Source organism: Lycium ferocissimum, chromosome 9 (assembly GCF_029784015.1).
Source record: "Lycium ferocissimum isolate CSIRO_LF1 chromosome 9, AGI_CSIRO_Lferr_CH_V1, whole genome shotgun sequence".
Lineage (NCBI taxonomy): Eukaryota > Viridiplantae > Streptophyta > Magnoliopsida > Solanales > Solanaceae > Lycium > Lycium ferocissimum.
In genome coordinates, this window is record NC_081350.1 from 45,307,258 (window position 1) to 45,323,915 (window position 16,658).

A 16,658-nucleotide genomic window follows, 5' to 3' on the forward strand; every position below is an offset into this window, starting at 1 on the left:
ACCGGTAGGGCAATTTAATACATCCAATTTTCAATATTGTTAAGGGCATGTTCTCCCATGCTGTCAATATATGTGTCCCAGAATTCTATGATCTGCAGATGGAGTAGACAACCCAAAATTAGCAAATCGTGTTGTATAATAAGTAAATATCCTGGGAGTTTAACTTATTAACAAATATTTATATTATCGGTTCATCAAAAGATATCTACCGGTAGAAAATAGGATTTGTAATAAAAAAACGTGCTACAATAATAAAAAGTGATCTCATAAGAGCAAAATTTTTGTACTCTAAATTCGTAGTGTTTAAGTTATATGTAATGTTAGTGAAAGGAATTGTCACACTATCAAGGTCACGTTTACTTATTGTAACCTGCCTTGTTTTATATGCTTCTGAAGTTTTCACGTTTTAACGAACTTCTTGTAGATACAAAATAATGTATATACCTTAAATTTTAAATTCGTTTTTTTTTTTTTTTTTTTTGTGTGTGTATATATATATATATATATGTTTTATTTTATTTTGTAATTTTTTTCAATGTATTAGATCTACCTTGACCAAGAAGGTAGAGTCGTGAAGTTGTTAACTACCTTAGATTGGGATAACTTGTCTTATAAAGCCCATAGCCCATTCATTTTCTCTATCCGGGCATGTGGGCATCTTAATTTTCAGTCTGACAACAAATTTGGTCTTTCTCTAGAAAGACTATGCCCATCTTATTTTGCATTCTTCAACCAACAGTCGATGTACGTAAGTAGAGTCCAAAAACACTTGTCACGCTTGGAAAGGCAGCAATAAGGACGAAGATATTTCAATGTCATTTTTGGGTGATCCAAAATAACATTCTAGACATCTTATTAATGCATAAGTCATTTTAATTACTCGCTACTATCAGTATCACCAAGTAACAGTTGTAGTGAAGTATGGTGAAATATACGGACTCCCTAGTATGGTGAAATATACGGACTCCCTCCACGTTTAACTAGAGATTTCGAGTTTGAAATTTAGTAGGAAGGGACCCGTCTAATGGATCATTTGCGCAAATCTTGATTACTTGGACCTGCATGGTTCTGAACGAAAGATGGGTATACCCAAAAGAAAGTAGCATGTGTGCGTTACCATAGGCCATGGGTGGAGCTGGGGGTGCAATCCGAACCCCCTTATGCTATATGAGGTCAAAATTATTTGTATGTATATATAATAGATGTTGAATCCCTTGACCTTTTTGTGTGTTTAATTTTTTATATATTGATATGTGTTTAATTTCAATAGGCAAACTGGGAACATAGTCGGGAAAAGAGAAGCCCCTAATCCCTATGTGATTTCATTTACCAACCCCCCTTCTTCCAACTCAATTTTTACAAATATACCGTTACGAACTCAATTTTTCAAAGTAAAAATAGAAAGTGAGAGGTTTCAAGAGGGTGAGAATACATTGAGACATTATAATTAACTTTTTCAATAACATCCATGTATGTTTGTTAAATCCAAATTTATTATCACGAAAATGTTTCGTGAAGTATATATATCAGATTGGTTGATCCTTAAAATATTGAATTTCTCTCTATTAACTCCAAACAACACCCAATGTCCTACGCAATATGTTTAAATATTATCATAAGATACCGACTTTATGGTCAACTTAATTTAATGCTAGAAGATAATTTAAGATTAATATCTCCTTAAAGCATATATCCTGTCGTCCTCAAGAAGGAATAACATTAATTAAAGCTCCATATTTTCAGCAAAAAATGAAGATTGAATCTACAAAGATAATACTTTATGATTTGTAAATTGAACCACGTGAAGACCATTTATCAGTAGGAAATATATTCTAGAAAATAGACTTTAGTAAGTGACAAAATATGACAAATAAATGTCTGAGACCCCATGAGTTTGAAGCTGCCCATGATAATATGTCCCCAGACAAAGGCTAAGATGTTTCGCAGAAGAAAGACATACAATTTCTAAGGATATAACTTATATACATCCATGTTCCTTTTTAATTGTTTTCCACTTTCACTGAAATTAATGTACCCGCTTTTATTTTATCCAATTTCTGCATTATCTTTTTGTTCAAAGACAGGTTCCAGAGATTATAGTGTATGAATTAATAATATAAATATATTTTATTTAGATACTTTCAAGGAAAATGAGGAAATAAAGCAGAAGAGTGTGAGGGAATTATTGTTATTTATATTTTAATCTATACATATAGCTAATACCCGTATTCTTAACACGTCGAATATATAAAATTTGGAAGCCTCCATAATTTTATTTCAAGAATATTATTCAAGATTATTTGGATAAAGATTTGTTCCAAGGAATGCACATAAAAAAAAGACACTTGAGCTTTAATGAAAGAAGAAAGATTTCACGATAACCTTTCCAAAGCTTCTATGGTATAAATTCGATCCTATTTTAGTTCAAAAGAACTAGTGTTCCTTCGTCGCCTTCTACTAACTCACTGAATTTGTGAAATTCATGATTTAAGATGTGCATAAAATTCTTTTTCTATTCATCCCTAGCCTCATTCAAGAATCGTTTTTATTCAATTCCCTTTGGCCTAGCTACTCAAAGACAACGTTGCTTAATAGAATTAATTGTCATTCATCACCCTCTAACATATCGAACTTGTAAAAATGGCAATTTAAAATATGCATGGAATTTGTTTTTGATCCCACCCCTGGCCTTATTCAAGATTTTTTTTTTTTTTTTTTTTTTTTTGGTAATTCGATCCCCTTCTGCCCAGCTAACGTTCCTCCATATTTTATCAACATAAAATAATACATAAATTCTCATATAACTTAAAAGAAAAAAAAAATATTACTGTAATTAGTACGTTATTCAATGAAGTGATCTTATTTGTTGAAGTATATTATATTCCCCCCTATAATACTTCTTTTGGGATGTCAGCTAAGCCATCTTCAGACTGCGGGTTTTTCCATTTTATTGCATGGTGGAACTCTGTATCAATACAGCCTTTTTCTGATTTCTTATCCTCCTTCCATTGCTAACTTTATCTTTCTGGTTTTTATCCAAGATTCTTGATAAGATTTTTTTCCTTCTTTAATTTCTTTTTGTGGTTTTTATAAATTTCACCCTCTATTATTCAAAACTTTCGCTAGTAGTCTGCGTTCACTGACTAAACATCTTAAAGCAGCTTCTAATTGTAACTAAAAGTTTCAAAATTTATCCAACTAAAATTTGAAAATTTGGCATATATGGTAAAAGGGATGAGCATTTTAATCCACCTCAATCTACTTGTTTCAAATGATCATGAGAACTACTTTCTTCTAAGTACATGCTAACAAAGTGAGGATATAATTGCACACACGTGTGGATCCAAAATCAGGAAATTCGTTAAGGGTATTAATGAGAGATAGTCAGTATAATTTTTCGCGAAAGGTCTTCAACTGAACACCCTTGAGCCTATATGGCTCCACCCCTATATAGCAAGGATCGGGGCGGTGCTACAATATTAGGTATGAGCTCAGACGACTCCAATAGCTTTTGCTAAGACCCTGCATTTGTATTAGGAATTCATTAGATATGTATAAATATTTAATTAGAACCCAATACCTAAACGAGCTATTGTTCAATAGCAAATTTAGAACCCATATACTTTAAATCCTAATTCCACTTTTAGATATCCATGCCATTCAATGGAGAAATATTGACTATATATACCAAATTAACTTTTCATACCAAAAACTTTTCATATGACAAAAACACCCCAAAGAGCTAATATAAAATTGAACACTATAAAAGAATTGGATTTTGTAAGGATATCATATTTTGGTCAAATTAAAAGACGTGGTAATAAGAAAGATATTTGGTAGGTGTTGTGGGATTTTAGTAAGCAAGGGAGAAGAATGTATGGGGCAAGTTATGGAGATTTGAGTTTTTCAATATATTTGCTACCTCTGTTATATACAAACACATATATGTCTGCCAAAAATGTAACCAAAAGTGAAAATGATAAGATCATGCAGGCACAAAGGGGAGAATTGAAACAAATGAATTAAATGAAACTTTGTTATGCTGTTTATTTTTTAAAGGATATACAAGTACAAATTAAACAAAAACTTTTTGGCTTTTGAGAAAGTTCAATCAAATAAGGAGTCAACATATATATTCTGTGATCTTTGTCTCTATAAATATATGATCTTGTCTATGAAATATTACAATAATGTTTTGGTGTGATCACTTATTGTTTTAGAGGATTGTATTTCAAAGACAAGTTAGTATTTTAAGCCTGTGAGTTTGGAGTATTATAAGTGTACTCAAAGCACTATTCCTCGATGAAAATAGGTACTTGCATATACTTGATCTAGATATTTCTTTTTTCAAAATTTTCAACTATGTAAAAGTTAAGTCGTGGGATAGCTAAAAGCTAAGTCCTAATGGGGAAGAGACCGGATAAAGGGTAGCGTGGGGCACGAAGTATTTCGTGTTCACGAAGATTTTGGGAAAGGATCACATCTTAAGAGGTGTATTATTAGCAGCCTATGTTGATGCAAGCATCAGTAGTTGATTCCATAACTTGAATCTGTGACCTACATGTCACAAGAGCTAATTTTATCGTTGCTACAGATAATTTTATCTTTGCTACAAGTCTCCCCTTCAATAATGTAGAAGAGGGTAAGAGAAAAATTACTAATAAGTTTAAGTTCCATATACCAATTTTTTTTAATTTTTTTTTTTATACAATTGGTTCATTTATAAGGTAATTACAAATAATTTTTTATGACAAGAAGCAATTAATAATCTAGTAAATAGGGTGGCTAACCTGTAACCTAGGTTAAACTACACAAATAATGTAAAAATATTTACACGCACAGTCCATTCATATATATAACTTAAATCCAAAATTAAATACTCTCCAAAATTGAGTTCCAAGTTTAACCAATATCAAAGACTATCCTCACCCGATGTTTAAACCAACCAATAGATGCATGTCATGTGTGTTCTCACATTAACATCACCTAATTATGATGAATTAATATATACTCTCACCTCGTTGAATCACTTAATAACTTATGTTAATACATTTAGTGTAAACATTATGCACATGAAGAGTGCGAGTAATTATTTACCATCACTAAAAATTGTGGTAGAGTGGTAAGTACTCTTTTATTTTTAACCAAATCTCATGTTCGAATCTCGGATGTATAACTACCTTTAATAGGAGCTTTGTTCCTCCAAAATGAAGCTTCCTTGTGTGAATCTTAATTAGTCGGATTCAAACAAATATCGTACAGCGAATGAAAAACCAAAACAGAAGTACTTACTCTCCTTTAGAGAAGAAGACAATGAGTTATAGTGGTAATATACTTTCAAACAACAAATCTTTTGTCATAACCATATCTTGATTAAGCTTTTACAAGGATAAGCTTTAACTAACAGAACTGCAAGCCTAATAAGAGTAGGTGAAAAATCTGGGTACTTGTAGCCACTAGATTTCCTGTTGGATCTTTGATACGTAGCTTTAGATTCCTTTACTTTTTTTTCCTAAAATTCAGTGCAGGTAAAAAATGGTAAACTTTGAAGGTCAAAGTTCAGATTTCCTTTCCAAATTTGAACTTCCAAAATAAAATACACTTAAAATTAAACAAGTTCTGGTAAAATTCTGCATCAATCATAATTATTTTAATAGCACGAGTCTTATCTTTTGGTCAGAAAAAATTACACTTTTATTTCTAGTTTAATTTAGTTGAACAATTACTTGATAGCCTTAGGACTAGTGCGATCCAGTTGATTGGCAGTATGTATATAGTTCTTTCTTTTACCAAAAAAGGAATGTTTTTATATCAATTGATAAAATAAAATAACCATAAACACAAAAAGGTTAAAGCTGCAGCACTTAGTAGCACAATGCATCTGAAAAATTAAAATATTTGTGTAAAAGGTTATCTTGTTAGTCGGTGATTTTTGATTCGTATCAGATATATGCAATTTTTTTTTCTTCATATTAATAGTGTTCGGACTAATTTTACATGTAACTATTTCATCAGGTTAATAATGGATAGTAAAATATAGGTCTTTGATTTCGCGAGATATGTTTGCTAACTTAATTTGACCAAATTCTTAATAATGGAATATTTAGTGACTCTTGCCTCCAGCTATTATTATATGAATCACAAAAAGTTTCTAACATCTAAAACAGATATCTGAAAACTATCAAATCACCTCTTAAATAGACAAACTCTTAACAAATGATACCTTAATCTATTTTATATTACGACCATTCCTAGGGCTCGAATTCGAGATCTGTAATTCAGGGCGGAGAGATCTCATTCATCCCATCACACAAAGGTGGATCAAAGAGTTGAACTTTATGGGTTTAATATTCAGGATAATGATCCCAGATGTTAATAATTGAGTTCTGAATTTAATTTTTGCACATATATAATTAATAAATTTCTTAAAACATATTTAAATTTTGGGCCAAAATTAATAAATTATACCGAACCCCTATATTAGAGTACTCTATCTCCGCCCCGTTTAACACGCCAAGAACATAATATCTCCCAATCTGATCACTCTAAACACATATATTATACAGTAAGATTTTATATTAGTTACATTTACTAAATGCCAGTGTATAGGTGTTTTACTTTTTACCTTGGCTATCGTACGAAAATTTACAACGCCTTGTATTTGTTTCTTTTAAAAAAAAAAAACACTCGTCATGGCCCCTACACTATCTAAATATTTAAAAATAAAGATTCCAAAATAATTTTTGAAATACGTGGGAGAAAAGAAAATCAAGTCTCAAATTAACTTCTTCATGAATTAATTCTGGTCGATATTTGGACAGGTAAAGTCAAAACTCAAACGGAGGTTGGGTATGTATATTCACATGTATTGACAAGTAAGCAATAAATACGAAAATGTAAAATATAAAAAAATCAAATAGAATCGAGGTTAAATTCTACGCACGGGTGGTGGAAAATATTTACACAATTAGGTTACTTATTAGATAATTATTAGTAATTTTATGATAACATATATTTGTAAGTTGTAACTTAGTAAAAATGATATTTAATTTACTATAACATGTAAAATTACACCAATAATACAAAAATATATTTTGCATGATCCAATAAAATTCACCTTATAATTAATCTACATAGTGATTCCATAATTGAGTTCGTCTATACTATAACCTAGTGGGCTATGAATAGGGCACGGGTATTTCATGTACTCTCCCTGCTTTATTACTGCTTTTATGAAATGCATTGTAATTATTATTTTTTCTGTCAGAGTTTTTCTCATAATAAATTTCCATAACTTTTGACCGTCAAAAGTAGAAAAAGGCGTATTTTTCATATATACTCATCAGTCATCATGAATATTGTTGTTATTGGAGTTGGAATTATTAGTAGCTTTAGCCTAACGTATTTACTTCAAAAATAATAATAGAAACTATAATAGTTACAAGTAATAATTATAACACTGATGTTGATGTTGATTTCTGTAAGATAAATGGTAGTCATTTCGACTTTAAAATGGTCATTACAATATAATTTGACACCCAATTATATCAAAATCTTTTTTACTTGTTATTTCCCATGATTCATGGCAAAAGTTTCATAATCTAAAGAGTAATAGGTAGCTTTTGCCCGAGAAATATGCATGCATTAACAAAATCACATGTTGTGTAATTATATCAATGATGACATGAAATGAACATTGCACTTAAGAAAATGTACCATAATAATTCACCTTTGCTAAGTAAATTATGGAACTTTCCGTCAATTCTGTTTGGATTAGGCTCCCCTCCATTATACCGTCTCTCCATTTCCTCCAGTGCATAGTTAGATGATTGACACATGACTTATTTTTTATTTAAAGGCTAGATTGAATTAACATACATCTTAACTATGATTAAGGATTTAATTTGGGAAATCAAGCTCCAAGAAAATCTCACACTTCCATAAATTTAGAAACCCATTAATATCAATTTTTATCGTTATATATCTTTCACATCCAGCTATAAAAATTATCTTAATAAAATTAGATTTTGTGACAAACGAGTAATTACGGATTTTTTTTTTTTAATCATAAAATAATATTATTCCCACATTTGATTTTTTCAAACATATCTCTAAATTAAAAACATAGTTAGTTAAGGACCACTTATTAATTCAAATACAAACAAAAAAAAAAAAAAAAAACACGATTCATTCTAAAAAGTTTAAGACGGGATTAAACTCGAAAAGTACGTTGTATACTTTTTTTATGAATTATTCGTTATATGATCTCGCAAATAAAAAAGGTAGATTAATCAAAAGGTTGTAGGGGAGAGAAAGAGATGATGGAGAAAAAAAGTAAAAAAGAAAAAGGAAAAAAAAAAAAAAAAAAAGAGGATTACATTGAAATTTTACTTAGTTTCATTTCATTAAAAAAAATCTGAAGGTAAAACATATAAAAATTAAAGTAATGATAATAGTAAGTAACGATATTAATGATTCCCAAATTTATGGGAGTTGAGATTTATCTTACCAATGTTATTGAGTATTTTCCTAAAACTTTCTCATTAACTATAGTTAATAACATCTGTTAAGTTAATTTAATCTAAGCCTTTAAATTTTAAAATAAGACAAATGTGAATCATCCACTATATAGTTGAGGAAATGGAGAGTGTGTAATGGAGGTGAGCCTCATCCATTATGTTTTGTGGAGATAAGGAAAATCTAGTAAGTCATCTTTAAAACAGGATAAAGTACAAAACTACCGAAAGATTGTCATCAAATCTTAGAAATATCATTGGTATATATACTAATAATTCAAACTCACAACTATAGTTTACTACCACTTCCTAAACCTAATTACCAACTCTCACATATACAGAAATAGCCCCAGGCGAAATCGATTCCCTTAACCCTCCTCGGAAGAGCAAGAAAGGAGAAACGAATCGGTATTTCTCACTTCCAAAGAGTATAAAAGCATAATTGTGTCATCCCAACAATCTAGACACACACATCAAGACGTTCTGCCAATAAAGCAAAGGTAAATGCAATGCAATGAAAGATGTTGCGGACTAACTTACCGCATGATAACATCAAAGATATGCCACAAGCTAGTCAAATTCACTTTTCAACTAAGTTAAAGCGTGACTAAGAAAATGAAAATAACGACACTTGGGATCTCATCAAACGAGAAGTTCGAAAATGGTGACCATGTTCTACACGAAATCATAACTCCACAGAGCTACCAAAAAGTTTAATTTACAATGTACTAGTGTAGATCTTTATTGGCGGCCGAAAAAAAAAAACTTTTTGTACTCAATTACTGAAATACTTCTTTGAACGTAGCAAACCTAACCAACTAAGTTACATAAAAATAAAAATAAAACGAGGTGTAGTCTAGTATGAATGTCACAAATGTGGCACCATGTGTTAAAAGGAGTACATGTTCCAGCCATTTCAAAATTACCTCGCCTTTTCATCAATGTTTTTTATTTTGTTTAAATTTTCTTCCATTACTATAGATTGGATTTGTTACATAATCCACGTTAATTTTTTAAAGTACGTATAAAATATCAATATTGTTATAATATAAACTTTTTCTTCTAGGACGTTACTTTTTAAATTGTTATTGGCTACAGAGGCGATTTTATGTACTAATTTTGAGTCACGTGAATATATGGTCTCTCCGTAAAACTATGTATTTTATGTATATATTTTTAAAAATTGGTATAATATTAACAGCAGGAACACATGCTACAAGAAGGCTAAATGATGCACTTGGTTGAATATTGAGTTATTTACCTAGAGATCTAGGGATTAATTCCCACTTAATACATTTTTCCTTCTTTTCTTTAGTGGTGAACCCATGCTTTAGAAATTCTAGATTCGCCTCTGATTGGTTACGTGAATATATCACTGTCGTTATTACCTTTCCACTACCAATGAATAGGCAATTTTGAATATTTATGGGTATATGACTTTTATAAAGATCTACTTAGCATGCTTAAGGTTATTTAAAAACTAGTAAAATTAGGCCGCGCTTCGTGCGGTTATAAAAGACATTAGCGAATTTGAAAATACTCTTTTATAAATTTGTTAAGTTGTTTCATGGTATACGTATAAAAGTTAATGCTACATAGTGATGAAACTATATGTATAAATATGTTTTCTAGAAGTCGGGTAAGATGAACTGCTTTTTTTATTATTATATATGTATACAGCTGAGAGGTTAATTACATGATTATCTTAGTCTAATTGTATATTAAATACATGTATATATATATATATTTCTATTTTTTTTCATTTATCAGATGTAGTTAACACTTTTGATTTTTCTAATTATATTTTCTTCTAATATATTTTCTATTATTTCTTTTCTTCTTTCCTTCTACCGCCTCTTTCCTCTGAATTTGATTTTTTAAACTTTTGATTTTTCTAATTATAGATTCTTCTAATATATTCTCTATTATTTATTTTCTTCTTCCTTTTACCCCCTCTTTCCTGTGAATTTGATTTTTTGGCATTTTTTGATTTAGCGGTGAAGCAATTGGTACTTGAGGCAAGCGGTACTTTCAGTATTTTTTTTCTTATTTCTTTCATTTCTCTCTTTTCTTACTATTCCTCCTTCAATTTAATTTCAGCAATTACCATATAAGTACCTTAAACAAGAATCATAAAAAAAAAAAAACCTTAAAAGAAGAGAAAAGATTAAAAAAAAAAATTAAGTCTTTTTTTAGGTTTGAAGTTTGAGGGAATTGGGGGCAAATTGAGGGAAAAAGCGATTTGAGGCTATTTTTGGGGGATAATTTCACGTCAAGATAAGTAAATGATAAAAAATATAAACCCGAACCACTAGTATTTCCACATAGTCGGCAAAGTACAAAATTAGATGTGCATATTTGTCATGGAAAAGAACATCCATAACGATTTTAGAATTACTACTAATTGCTAAGTACTACTGAAAGGCAGTGAATGATATATCAATTGATTAACTTCATCCTCCTTTACGGAAAAAATTGATGGGAAAAAAGATATAGTAACTCATACCTGGATGATATCTTCTCCGATTATCATACGCTCCATATATTCATGTTGTCATTAATATTCGAGATCCTCCACCTTAATGTTTTATTTTGAAGTGCCAAATATAAAGGCTAATCCTTCAGGCTGACTAAAAAGAATCATAACTTGGTGATTAACGGAAAAATTGGACATCAAGACCATTGTTCATAGACCAAAACATTAACAAATAAAATGAGCAAATCCTCTGCAATGTTATACTCTTAGCATTAATGCATATTCTATGTAGTATTAAGTAAGGCCATTAATACTCAAACAACACGTCTCTTTGGAAGGGGAAAAGATATAGAATACTGATGAATGTATTAAATGGATTGCAGTTACTACGTTTTAGATACTTACTACGTTTTAGAGTGGTTTAGAATTGCTAAATTGCCACACCAATTTGACCCAAATTTGACCACACTTATGTAAAACCACCATAACCTCTATTGTACAATTTTAAATTAAGATAAACTTTGAAAAGAAAAGATAGAAATGACATTAAGTAAGCATAAATTATTAAATTTGACCTAAATAGTCATATGAATTTACCCCATTTGGGCCATTGTGGCCAAAATAGTGTGGCAAAAAGACCTTATTGTTTGACTTTTTAATATAACACATTAATTTTAAAATGAGGAAAAATTCAAAAAAAAAAAAAAAAACGGAGAAAAAAGATAAATGGGAATGGAGGTCATTGAGAGGTGCCACATCATCTTGTCTATGCCTAGATTTATATTATATATAGATCGTCTACAAACCACACAAATCAAATCAAGTCCCTTGGGAACTCATAAAACGGGTCCGGATCGAGTCGGGTCAAATTAAGATCGATTATTATACAAAAAAAGAATACGCAATAACTAAATTAAAGAACTTGATTTACTGTGAACATTGAATATGTAGAAGTATTACCTGTGTTAAATTCTAGCGAAGACAAAAATATCAAGTGATTTCATCTGTCTAACTTTGGTGGATAGATTTATACTCCCTCCGCCTCATATTAGTTGCCATATTTTACTTTTACACGCCCTTTAAGAAATCATAAATAAAAAGTATATTTTACTAATTTACCCTTAACTCTTGTAATCAATACTGTTGCTTTCAAAACCAATTACATATATTTTAAGGGCAAAACGGAAAATAGCGTACGTTACTCCATCTGTCTCAATTTAAGTGGAACACTCCTTTTTAGTCTGTCTGAAAAAATGTCACATTTCTATATTTAGAAATAATTTAACTTTATGAGATGATTTACGGCCACGCACAAATATTTAAGACTTATTTTGGACAATAAATTTCAAAAGTCTTCCTTTTTTTTTCTTTTAAACTTCGAGTTAAATCACATGGTGCCGCATAAATTGGAATAGATGAAATACTTAATTCTATCTTAATTTTGTAAATTAACAAGTAATTCACTAAGTTGACAATTAATATGATACAGAGTGAGTAATAGCAAAATTAGGCAGCAAGTACGTCATAAAATTAATTAAGATGCACACACTCTAGTCCAGACACCAAGATTATTTAAATAAAAAAGTGTATTTACGCAGGTCAAAAATATTACCAATGAGTAAAAAATTCCTTATATATATAAAGCCTGAGAAAGCTGTAACCAAACTCAAAACGTGCTCCTCCTCTACCATACCATAATGACCACCAAAAACCAAGATGAATCCGACAAAGACAGCACAACAACCTCTTCTTCAACAATAACAACAATGCCTGAATATTCTAGTCGTCGTAGTTGGCTAAGTAGCACAAATCTCAGCAGCATTAGTAGTCGTCGTAGTTCAGTATCCTCCACAACAGAACTTTCATTTTTTTCATCAAATTCACATAAACCACACAAATCAAACCAAGTCCCTTGGGAACTCATAAAACGGGTCCGGGTTGAGTCGGGTCGAATCGGGTTGGAGCATTTCAGGTTACTACGTCGGGTTGGAGGTGGAGATTTAGGAAGTGTTTATTTATGTGAGATTAGGAATCCTGTTGTTGGTTTGCCACAGTGTTATTACGCTATGAAGGTATGTCTTTCGTTTTAATTTGTTTGTCTTACTTTTTTTTTTTTTAATCTGTTTAAAAAAGACTAAACAGAATAACTTTTTTTTTTTTTTTGACAACTCTCTTGCTTAACTTTCACGTGACATGTTTTAAGACTACAAGACAATTGAGTGCATTCAGCATATCTTTTTGAATAGTCTTTCGTTCTTTCTTAGACTCGGTGTCAAGTCAAAACCAGACAAAACAACTTCTTCTTCTGTAACAATGCCGGAATATTCCAGTCGTCGTAGTTGGCTAAGCAGCACCAATCTCAGCAGCATTAGCAGTCATCAGAGTTCAGTATCCTCCACAGTAGAACTCTCTTATTTCTCCAATAATTCACACAAAAAACCACACAAATCAAACCAAGTCCCTTAAGAACACATAAAACGGGTCCGGGTAGAGTCGGGTCGAATCGGGTTGGAGCATTTCCGGTCACTACGTTGGGTTGGAGGTGGAGATTTAGGATGTGTTCATTTATGTGAGATTAGGAACCCTGTTGTCGGTTTACCGCAGTGTTTTTACGCAATGAAGGTAGTTAAGCGTTATCCTACTTATCCTTTCATACTAGTAGTCGTAGTGTTATTCTTATAGTTTTCTTGTCCTTTTGTTTATGCTACTATCTATTTTTTCTTGTACCTCGATTATCGCGTTTTAGATGTGTCTTTTATTAAGAGGATGTCTTGGTTATTAAGTAGGTGTTTGGTCATGGAAATCAAATACTTTTCACTTTATTTGAAATTTTTGAAGTCGGAGTTGGAGATGAAATTGTGTTTGGTTGTAGTTTTTGCAAAAAAATATTTGATTGTTTGAATGTACTAAAAGTGAAAATATGATTTTAGGTATTTTTCAACTTCAAGTTGTATATGAAAGTTTAATGGCTAAACGCCAATTTTCAAATAAAGTGAAAATTTTCCGAAAAAGTGAATAATACTCATGGCCAAACGGTCCTTAGAAAAGTGTTTCAAGCCTGCATCTTTGTGTTCTTTTTCATATAATTTTGTTTTCTTAGTATATAATTTTGCATGTGCTTCAAGCCTTCAATTGTGTGTTCGTTCAATTGTGTGTTCGTTGTTCATACTATCAAACCTTCATCTAAGTGTTCTTCTTCGTATTCAACAGGTTGTGGATAAAGAAGCAGTTTTGATAAGGAAGAAATTGCAAAGAGCGGAAATGGAGAAGGAGATATTAGGGATAATTGATCATCCATTTCTGCCAACTTTATATGCTCAATTTGAAGCTAAGCATTACTCGTGTTTAGTTATGGAGTATTGTCCTGGTGGTGATTTGCATGCCCTCCGCCAACGGCAGCCCGGAAAACGCTTCAGCATTAACTCTGCTAAGTAAGTAATTTATTAACGGATTTAAGTTATATACATCGATAGTATGATTTAAAAAAAATGGTATCACCTCAATTTAACTTAGTTATATAAAGTTATTACACTATTTTTCAGATTATTAGTATGTAAAGTTTACTTTACACAATCAATCACAAAAAGGCAGTTGCGTGTAAGCCTTTTTAGTTATTGAGTTTAAGTTTTATGCACTAATCATTAACATCATTTAACAAGCATTAGTTATTAATAAATGGTACTAAGTATCATGCTGCTATAACAAGTTAAATTATTTTATACTGTGAGTAATTATTTTACTGTTATAACAGGTTAAACTATACTGCAAATATAAAAAAGAGTTTTAAGTTTTATATACCATCAGCATAAACAATTTTTTACGCCGTCAGGTCATCCAAATGATATTTACAGGTAAGTCTTCTTGAAATATGAGATTTGAAATCTTGAAAATAAAATATGTTACCTGCTACAATAGGTAAAGATAACTTGATAGTGTAAAAATTAGTTATACTGATGTTGTATACTACTTAAACTCTATAAATAAATATCTACCTGTCAATGTACATAGCTTTAATCGATTAAGCATAATACATTTTTGGTCTTTCCGTTATAGAATGATTTTATTGTGTACTCTAGTAATCTTTGACTAAACACATTTAATTTTCAATTAATCGAGTGATGTAGTGATTTAGCGATGTTTTAACTGTATGGTAGAGAGTAGAGTCATTACAAATAATGAGATAGCTGTAGCTACACCTAACAGTGTTCATGCATTTGACAAGTTCATGCATTTACTTTATTTTAGTCTTTTTACCTCTAAGCTTTAATGCCAAGTTTTCAGTAACACTCACTTCATCTTGTGACAAGATATAAATATGGAAGCATTTATATTTTTCTGATTTTTTTTTAATTTATTTACAGGTTTTATGCTGCAGAAATACTTTTGGCACTAGAATATCTACACATGATGGGAATTGTATACAGAGATCTAAAACCAGAAAATGTCCTAGTAAGATCAGATGGTCACATTATGCTTTCAGATTTTGATCTCTCTTTTAAATGTGAGGAAGTTGTTCCAACACTCATAAAGTTCAAAACCAAAACCATTGTCAAAACCCCAAGAAATTCTTATTGTGCTATGCCAATTCAACCAGTTCTATCCTGTTTCTTATCACAAAAAACAGAACAAAAACTTGAAATCCAAGAAACAAATCAAGAAGTTGTTGCTGAACCTATAAATGCTCGGTCAAAATCATTCGTTGGCACACACGAATATTTAGCCCCCGAGGTTATTTCCGGGCAGGGTCATGGCAGTGCAGTAGATTGGTGGACACTAGGAGTGTTTTTGTATGAACTTATTTTTGGTACCACGCCTTTTAAAGGCGAAAACAACGAGAAAACTCTCATCAACATACTGAAAAAGCAGCTAACTTTCCCAAGAATCGCGATAAGTAGTGCCAAAGAGTACGAAGAAATGGTGAAAGTTCAAGATTTGATTTGCAGATTACTTGTGAAAAATCCCAAGAAGAGAATTGGGAGTTTAAAAGGTTCTGTTGAAATCAAGAAGCATGAGTTCTTTAAAGGTGTTAATTGGGCTTTGATTAGATCAATTAAACCACCAGAAGTACCAAGTGATTCGGTGAAAATGAGGGGTGTTAGAGGAGTTGTTCCAAAGTTGAGCAAGAAACAAAGGGAAGAACCTTACCAGATCCCTCAGCATTTTGATTACTTCTAAACATTGTAAATAATTAGGGTAATTAGTTTTAACAGGATAGCAAGTTGTAATCATGTATGACATGAAGTAGAGAGCTAGTTGTTTTCAATATAGATGTTTCTCTTTTTTCTCCTTTTACCTTTTGTTTCTTTTACCCCTCATGTTCAGAGCTTTCAAGTTGTATAACCTGATCATAAACATTATGTTGTCCATTTACTAACTATAATAGAATAGATGACTTGATGATCATACACACAGATTCATACAAATTTCTTGTCGATTTCTGTCAATTACAAATCAAATTTGTCTCAAAAAATCTAGCACTTTCTAAAAGCAAGATGGTATTTACTTGTATCTTATGTCTTCAACTTTATCCTTAGTTCCAATTGTTGGGTGTGCGAATAAAGTATGTGCAGGCATTGGTATGTTGGAAAGAAAAGGAACTACTTTTATAAGGAGCCAATGGTTTTGGTTACTCTTAATGATGTGAGGCCTTTTGGGGAAAGCGTGCG

General features: G+C 31.1%; 1 protein-coding gene across 1 annotated transcript; it reads left to right on the forward strand.

Annotated features, from left to right (window-relative positions):
• The first annotated feature begins 12,645 nt into the window (after positions 1 to 12,645).
• Positions 12,646 to 16,397, forward strand: LOC132031051 (protein kinase PINOID 2). Its single transcript, XM_059420900.1, has 3 exons — positions 12,646 to 13,064; positions 14,203 to 14,423; positions 15,354 to 16,397. The coding sequence occupies exons 1-3, from the start codon at positions 12,690 to 12,692 to the stop codon at positions 16,165 to 16,167; spliced, it is 1,410 nt and encodes a 469-aa protein (XP_059276883.1). The 5' UTR covers positions 12,646 to 12,689; the 3' UTR covers positions 16,168 to 16,397.
• Positions 16,398 to 16,658: the final 261 nt, after the last annotated feature.

Excerpts from the sequence above, each read along its gene's own strand:
- LOC132031051 (XM_059420900.1), top strand. The coding sequence starts at position 12,690 with ATGACCACCAAAAACCAAGATGAATCCGACAAAGACAGCACAACAACC. Across the intron at positions 13,065-14,202 it reads AGTGTTATTACGCTATGAAG|GTTGTGGATAAAGAAGCAGT; the intron begins GTATGTCTTTCG and ends CGTATTCAACAG. Across the intron at positions 14,424-15,353 it reads TTCAGCATTAACTCTGCTAA|GTTTTATGCTGCAGAAATAC; the intron begins GTAAGTAATTTA and ends ATTTATTTACAG.